General features: G+C 46.1%; 1 protein-coding gene across 3 annotated transcripts in view; it reads left to right on the top strand.

Moving 5' to 3' along the window:
* Positions 1 to 3,988: 3,988 nt before the first annotated feature.
* ATXN10 (ataxin 10) overlaps positions 3,989 to 8,635 on the top strand; it is an 81,117-nt gene continuing 76,470 nt past the window's right edge. Inside the window, exons 1-2 of one of the 3 annotated variants that reach the window (XM_056797619.1) lie at positions 3,989 to 4,063; positions 4,262 to 4,413. In XM_056797619.1, coding sequence (XP_056653597.1) covers positions 4,262 to 4,413 — 152 coding nt within the window. In that variant the 5' untranslated portion in view covers positions 3,989 to 4,063. Of the gene's footprint in view, positions 4,064 to 4,165; positions 4,414 to 8,635 lie in introns of those variants that run through there. The other 2 variants (XM_056797620.1, XM_056797618.1) reach the window with 2 other exon arrangements.

Raw genomic sequence — 8,635 nt, 5'->3', positions numbered from 1 at the left:
GGGGTTAAGTGACTTGCCCAGGGTCACATAGCTGAGATGTGTCTGAGGCCAGATTTGAAGCTGGGACCTCCCTTCTCTAGGCCTGGCTCTCAATCCACTGAGCTACCCAGCTGCCCCCTTTCCCAGCAGTTTTTGTCAAATAGTGAATTCTTGTCCCCAAAACTTGGATCTTTGAGTTTTTCAAACACTAAATTGCCCTGTCTCTTAGCCAGTACCATATTGTTTTGATGACCACTACTTTATAGTATAGTTTAAGATCTGGTACTGCTAGACCCCCATCCTTCACATTTTTTCAAAATTATTTCCCTTGATATTCTTGATCTCTTGTTCTTCCAGATGAACTTTGTTAAATTTTTTTCTAATTCTATAAAAAAGTTTTTTGGTAGTTTGATAGGCATGGCACTGAATAAGTAGATTAATTTGGATAGGACTGTCATTTTTATTATATTAGTTCATTCTACCCAGGAGCAGTGAATGTTTTTGCAAGTGTTTTGAAGGGTCCAGAGAATTTTGGATTTTCTACCAGCATCCTGGTGTCACTTTGTTGCCTCTCCCCCAGCAGGGTCCTGATAAGATTTGGAAGGCAGATTCACCCCTAGGTAAAAAGCCCAGCAAAGAAACTTCTTCTATCTTAGGGGAATCTTGTGAGTACCCCTCAAAAGGGAGAAAAGAACTGCCAAAAATCAAAATCCATGGTACCCCTTTGTCACATGTACTCTCTACACTTTCACCTGGATTCTGTTACAAGGGAATCACTTTAAAAGACTGATATATATTAATTTAAGGTCGCCAAGGAATCAGCTATGTAATTCCTAAATGAAAAACTCAAGTCAGCCGTCAGCCTTTTTTGGAGTTTAATTACAATAGGAGCAAGAAAGGAATTAGAGATATATATAGAGAGAGAAAGGGGAGAGAAGGGAATAGGGCTTAAATACCCCTTCTGTTTAGGCTGGGCCAAAAGGCCCAAGCCCTTAGATAGCTGGGGCAAAGAAAAGAGATCAGTCCCTTTCACTCACGTGTCCAAAATGGAGAAACAGTCTCAGAGGCCCCCACCTTCAGCTTCCTTCAGAGCAAGCTTCCTCAGACCCCAGGAACCACACCGACCAAAAACTCAATCCCCCTCTCCCGAGTCTCCAGACCCTCCTATCTTTAAGGACACCATCCAAGTTGCCTCCCCTCAGTCCTCACATCTACCAATCACTCTTCATCAATTTCCCTGTCAATGGAGGCTCTCGCTTAACCCAGGACCGCCCAGAGGTTTCTGGCTTTTGCACATGTCTGTTGAAGGTCATATTTTCAAATGATTAAATCTATACTCCTTTGCTACAGCCCTTTCTAAATCCTGTTAACTTGAGTATGGTAGAGATTGGAATAATTAAATTTTGATCTAGGCTGCAGCCCTTACTCAATCCTATTAGGACTGAATAAGGTGGAGATTTATTCCAAGTATCTCCATTGTATCAATTCTAAAATCAATCAAGACTCAAAGAAATTCCTGTTCTATGCTCAAGCATAGGTCAAAGTCCTTTCCATTGTTCAGCAAAGGGTTTCTGTCCTAAAGTAATCTTAAGAAGGGAAGAGAAGGAACCTCCCATGCCAATGGAGTTCCCATTCCAATAGACTATCAGTAAGAAATTTTCCATGTATGAAAATATCCCAATGGTGAAATTTTCAACAATTATAAGTCTAAGGAAATTTGAGGTTTACAATTCCATTGGGAGGGAGTATGTCTTACACCAACTCTTCTCACTATATCATCTTAGTAAATGTTCCTTTCTATATTGAGTTTGGCTGAGTGAAAATCAACCTACAATCAGGCAAGGAAATTCAATAGTGGGGGCTCAGCCATAGCACCAGAAACTATTCTCCTCCACCTCAGAGTTGTCCTTAGAGTCCTGAAGGGATGTTGCAGCCAGGCTCTGGGGTCCTGACACTTCAGAGAGAGTGACAGAAGGGATAGTTGCTCCCAGGTGTCCATCACCACTTTTAAACCCAGGGATCACTCACCCCCAGACCCATACCAGAGGGCAGTGTGCTAGCAGCCCCAAGCTGGTATAGTTTTCTCCAGAGCACCAAGTCATGGGGGTGAGGGGAAGGTGGGCAGATGAGGGAGAAGGTAGTGAGTTGATAGTGGGTGCCTCATTGGCTTAGAAGACTCCTTCCTCCTTGAAGGAGGATAAAGCCAAACAGAGTTTTGGAGGTGGGTTTGGCAGGGAGGAGGGTGGAGATAGGAAGCATTCCAGGTGTCAGAAAAGGTATGTGTCCTCTATCTCTCAGGCAGAAAATAGAGAAAGAAGCCTGCCTGCATGGGAGCAAGCCTTGTCTGGCTGCAGAAATGGGACCAGCTGCTCAGCTCCTTCCCTCTCCATCTTGATCTTCCAGCCAAACCATATTCCTGATGTTTGCTCCTTGGAAAGAGGAGGAAGGAGAAACAGTCTTTCACATTGGTACTAATGATGCGGATTCTTCCATCCAGAGCTGGAAGGCTTCCGACAGGTCATTGTGTCATCTTATTTTACTAAAGAGGAAATAGATTCAGAGAGGGGAAAGGACTGGCACAGGGTCTTACAGTCAGCTTCAAAAAGCAGAGCTGGGATGAGATCCCTATTTTTCTGACTCCAGATGTGTTATTCTCTACAATAACATCACTTCTTATCAACAAATCAAAACGTTAAGAAGTATGTGAGGTATTACACTTGGTACATGGAGAGATTGCTGTCTAACACACCTCTGCTCTCAGGGAGTTCATCTTTGGGTAAGGAGATAAGGCAGAGACATGGTACTTTAGACTTGAAGGAACCCCCCCCCCCATTACACATTAAAAATTTTTTTAACATTTGTTTTGAAAAATGTTGAGTTCCAAATTTTCTTCCTCCTGCTGTCCTCCTTGAGAAGGCAAACAATTTGCTAATGATTATATGTGAAACATATGACTTTGGATTACACAATCAGAGGAGGCAAAGAAGGTTCTGTAGAAGATTCCTCATTTCCATTTTACTGTTTACTCCTTTTCTCTGTACTTCTAGGTAGTGCTGACACTTTTGCTAAGGCCAAACCAGGATCCCAACTTCTCTCATCTTTTTTGGGTGTTTGGATGCTCTATTGGTCCTCTGTCTCTCCAACTCTTTCCTTGCAGTCTAAAAATATGCTCTGGGCTCCCCCATCTTTATTTTATTTTACCACCAGGGAATACTTAATCTGCTCATCTATCTGACCCAAACCCTTTTTAGGGATGGCAGTCAAGGTAAAGTCAATGCTATATTCCCTCTGGGACGGGAGATTTCACTCATCTGCAGGGGTGATCAGGAAGAATGCTGTTTTCTATGGTGAGTTGTGGCACCTTTATTTCCCAGCTCTGTCCTTTTGTGGCTGGCAACTACTTTTCTCCTTAGAGGAGAGGAGGATGGCTAGTGCGGATTTATCCAATTAGAATTTTAGATTAAGCTTCCAGGTGGGGAGGAAACTCGTCTTCTTCCCTTCCCGTCTTAGCTAAAAATGCATGCCTGAAGTGTAAAAACCTATATTCATAACTCAAACAAGGAATAAAATCCATATATCCTAAAAACAACTCTTCAGTAATGAATTTGGTAGTTACAGAGGAAAGTTCTGGGTCTGAAGTCAGAGGACCTGGGTGCATATCCCGCTTCCTGAGGTCCTTCCCACCTCCAAGTCTGTGCTTCCAGTATTTTAGGAGTATCTATGTCTGCTTTCCAAATCTCGGGGTTTCTGGAGGTTCAGTGGGAGTCACCTGTGCCCTAAAAGCCAGATTTAGCAAATGTTCCCAAAGCTGACTTTCTCATTCTCTGCTTCCTTGGGAGCTCCTTACCGGAGCACAGAGCAAGGTTGCGGGGGGCGGGGCCGGAGACCTGGGGGCGGAGCTGGAAACAGATGGCGTCGTCAGAGGGCGGGGCTCCTGGAACTAAACATGCAGGGGATTCGGTGTTCAGGAAGTTGGGGCGGGGCCCGAGCTGGGGCCAGGTGAGGGGCGGGGCCTGGAGGACTGAGTGACAGGGGCTCGTGAGGCTGAAGAGGCGGGACGAGAAGAGGAGGACGCCGCGGATTGGTAAAGGGAAAGTTAGGGGTGGGATTCGTACGGCATTAGACTTTGTAGGAAGAGGAGCGAGATACTCAATTGGGGGAAAAGCTGCTGGCGGCGGGGCTCGAGCCAGGAGGGCAGGCCTGGGGCCCGCGGCGCGCAGCCGATTGGCAGGCAGGCCGTTGGGGGCGGTTTTCTGAGCACAGGCCCCTCCCTCTCACAAAGATGGCGGCGCCCAGCGAGGAATTGGACCGTGTTGGAACTAGCTCGGGGCTGGTGGAGTCGGCGCTGATGACGCTAGAAGCTGATAATGAGCCGGACAAGCAGCTGGAGCGATTGCAGGAGCTTATGGGGCTGCTTCGTGAGCAGCGGCACCGGTAACGGAGGAATAGTGGGCCGAGGCGGGTTGGGAGAGAAAACTGAATTTGGGACCTGGGGAGGGAAGCACTTGAGCTGAGGAAGGCTGAGGCCCTGCCCCGGAGGTGACGTTGTGCTGAGATTCCGTCCCCGTCCTGCTCCCCCTTTTTCTTAGAACCTCTTACCTTATTTATCACCTCTTCTCTGCCGCCTCCCCTTCTGTCAGTCCCTGTTCTAAGGCCCCTCCTTCTCCTCCATTCTCTGTTCTGAGGTCCTTCCCAGCCTTGACATCCCTTGTTCTTTGTCTCCTCTCACCTAACATCCTTATTCTAAGGTCCCTCCTACCATTGAGTACCCTTCCAGCTCTGACTTGTCCTGTACTAAGGCCCCTCCCAGCCTTCGAGGTCCCTCCTACCTCCGATATTCCCGCCCCTCCCAGCCTTGCCATCCTCTGTTCCAAGGGCCCATCCTAGCGCTGACATTTTTTGTTCTGACTGGAATTGTTTGAGTCTCAGTTATTTCCCTAGTTGTTCCTCTAGATTCTTCGGTTTTGTGGCCATTTCCAGTGCTGTTAACTTGCGTCAGCTCTGAGAAGTGCTGGGGAAGGAGCAGTGACAGCAGGTCCTGGTAAGACACGCCCCCCCCCCAAATACATGCGCACATTCACCCACATGTCCCATAAACACACCCTAACCGTAACTCACATATCCATTCACATGAGTTCACAAATTGCCCCACACCCTTTCCCTCCCATACTACCAAACATACCCTTGCCTGTACACACACACATTCATGCATACATGCTCACTCAAACACACATATACTCATGAACACACACACTCATATGCAGGCACATACTCAGGACCCCCCACCCCTTCCCCTGTGTCATTGAGCCCATCCATGGAAGGGATGGATGGTTTCAATCCTTTGCTCTCTGCCAAGTTCTACTTGATTCCCATCCTTGATTTGGTTTACCCCCTCCTCCTGCCTTGAGCCTGCTTTTCCTTGTGGAGTGGTGGCAGCTTTCCCCATGTCTTTGGGCACTGGCAAACAGGAAGCAGATACTGCCCCTGGGAGGATAACAGTGGCCCACAGCTAGTTTCTCCATCAAGAATGTGTTTGCAAACACTCAGAGCCTGAGCTGGGATAGGGGGATCCTCTAAGATTCCTTCCTTTATTTGCCCCAAGTTGGTACTTGTGTAGCCAGTGTTTCTCCCTGGTAAAACCATCTCCCTCTTCAGCCAGATCAGCTGTAAGAAGAGCTGAGGGAGAATTCTGGACATTGTCTTTGGCTATCTATCAGTGCCTCTCATTTTCATCTTGCCCAGACAGAACTCTTCTGTATTTCCCTGGGATCTCCTGGGCTGAGTCAGGTGTGTGAATGAGGGGTCACTGGGTGAGATGGATCCAGAAAAAAATGGAAATGAGGTTGGGGGAGGCTGATGAGGCTGAAACACAAGAGATTTTAGCTTTTCTAATTGAGTGGGTCTGCCTGCCCTTTTCCACTGAGGTTTATCAGGGTGCTGGTGTCTTCTTTCACCAACCTCTGGTAATGAATCTGAGACTTCTTTCTCTCAAACTGAACTGGGGAAGAGGCTCTTGTCAGTCTTTCTTTTTAAGGGCTGTGGCGGTCAGCCTTTTTGGTTCAAGACCAGACTTTCATAAGAGGCTGGTGTGGAGAGAGTCAGTTTGGATGGATAGACTAGGTGAGGAAGCATATCGTGGGTTTTGGGTGTAGCCAAATCCTGTTTGTGTGTTTTCTCATGTTGGTGTCTCCTGAACTTTGTGCTGGTTTAGTCTAATTGCCTTGTGACGTATTGACAGACACTTCATTTTGGTCAGAAGTCCCAGCTTCCCTTAGATGAAGAGCAGCTTTTATTGTCTCACCACCATTTGAGTTCCTTGGAATTAGGATATTGGAGAAGAGATGGTGAAGGACTTGGAGGTTTGAACTGAGATAGAAAGTTCATGTTTCAAGTGACAGTGTGATTGATTTTCAGTGTTGGGGCCCACCAGATTCTTGTCACCTTTTAGAAAAGAAACAGAATGATTTGGCATGGGAAAACAAGAGTGCTTTCATAATCTGTATTTGTTTTTCCTGACCTTTGGGGTAGAACAGAAACCTGGGATTTAGAAATCTGGCCTTTGCCCCATTTCCTTCATTTATAGCTCAGGAAACTGAGGCCTGGAGAGGGGGAGAAGGGAGCAGAGTTTAGTTCTGACCCAGGTCTACAGACTTCAGACCACTGAGTTTTTTTTCTTTTGCTGAATTGAAGATTTTTGTCACTTAGGAAAAAAGGCTGTGGTTTGTTTAATCATTGTGATTTCTTCTGCCACTTAGAACCCCTCCATGTAGAGTCTTTGGGGCCCAAGTCTCCCCTTGGCCAGATCCCCAGAGAGTGAGTCTCGCCCAGGAGATTGAGGTGAATTTTTCAGTGAAGGTGAGGACCTCAAGTTCCTTGAGTCTGTAATCCAATGAAGTCCCATAGTAGAAGTAGAGGGAGTGGGGCAGTAGCTGAGAGCTTTCCCCATGTGGCATTGACTGGGCTCAAAAGAGCCATGGCCAGGAATGGGTCATGAATGCAAGGGGGCCTCTGGCATGTGATCTTTGGGGAGGCTAGCAGGTGAGTCATGTACCTCATGCAATAATTGGCCATGAAAGACAAATGAGAGCATTCTCAGAATGCTTCTTTACTTTGGTCTTTCCACTAGGGAAGAGGCAGAAGATTGCCTTCTATCAGAAATGTGAACACAAATGCCATCAGTTGTACCTTCTGGAAATCATGAATATGGGCAGGGAGCCAGGAACTGTGGGCCAGAATCCCAGCACCTCTCCAAGCACAACTCTGTACCCCCTGGGAAGCCTTAGGCAGATTATTGGGATTGTCTGGACTTCAACTTTCTCATCGATGGAAGGAGTTGGAGGAGGTAGCCTTCCAGCAAGGACCCATCCCTTCAGAGTTTTCCACTCCTATGATTAGATAGTGGAGTTCTAAGGTTCCTTCTGGCCCTCCTGTTTAGATGGCAGGGAGGAAGGTGAACATTTTAAGACATTTACTTCATACTCACTGAGTGAAGACTATTGAAACTTTTTGTCTTGGGTCAGTGACTCCTGACCAACTCCTATCAGGTGGGGACCAACTGGCTTTGTAAATGACATGTCTCGCTATGACCCACACCCCCCAGGGACTGCTTCAGCTTGTCTGCCATCCCTGGCTAGGCCCCTGGAGGTCAGGTAGGAGGCTCTTAGGCATGAGACTGCTGTTGAAGGGGATTGAACTGGGAGTCCTGATACCAATCTCCTCTAACCCATTTATTTTGAGAGCATGGCTTGATCTGTTTCCTGTCTTTTTTATTTATCCAATGGAATTCAGTGTAGTGGGCTTGTAAAGGTTGGCTCACACTGACCACTGTTTTCTATATTTTGAGATTGACTCAGAATCCCTTAGCAAATGGTTCCATGTGCTCCTCCAAGCTGTGGCCTTGGAAAAAAAATAAAGACAATTGCCCTGAGGCTGTGAAAGGGCCTTCTTTTTATAGTGTGCCTTAATTGGTGGGCTTGCTGCTCTTTCTGATGGCAGCTGAGTCACAGGGCTGCCCAAGGCCACTCAGATAGCTCCCAGAAAATGCTTCAATCTGTGCCCCCAGACAGCAGGCAAGCTTCCAGGGTAATTCTATGTGCCACTGAACCCCCAGTCACCCAAACTCCTTCCCCACCTTGGGAATTTGAGACAAAATATTTATTCAAGGAATTAGGAGCACAGTTATCCTTTTTGGACTTGGAAATCTTAGCTTCAAATAATTTGTTGTGTGTGATAGCCTGGCTGCTGCCTCCCTTGGTCCTTTTTTCCTTCTCTCTTTTCTTCCTTTTCAAGGTCTTGGTAGAAGCTAAGTACTCACTATGATAAACCCAAAGATCCCAGCTTTGGGGACAAAAATCCACTATTTGACAAAAACTGCTGGGAAAATTGAAAAACAGTATAGGAGTGTTAGGTTTAGATCAACATCTCACACCCTACACCAGGATAAAATCAGAATGGGTGAATGACTTGAATATAAAGAAGGAAACTTTTAAGTAAATTAGGTGAACACAGAATAGTATACATGTCAGATCTTTGGCAAAGGAAAGATTTTAAGACCAAAGCAAGAACTATAAAAAATTACAAAATGTAAAATTAATAATTTTGATTACATTAAATTAAAAGTTTTTGTACAAACAAAACCAATTGTAACCAAAATTAG

Source organism: Monodelphis domestica, chromosome 5 (assembly GCF_027887165.1).
Source record: "Monodelphis domestica isolate mMonDom1 chromosome 5, mMonDom1.pri, whole genome shotgun sequence".
NCBI classification, from domain to species: Eukaryota; Metazoa; Chordata; class Mammalia; order Didelphimorphia; family Didelphidae; genus Monodelphis; species Monodelphis domestica.
The sequence above is the reverse complement of the archived record's forward strand: the minus strand, read 5'-3'. Positions and strand labels throughout refer to the sequence as shown.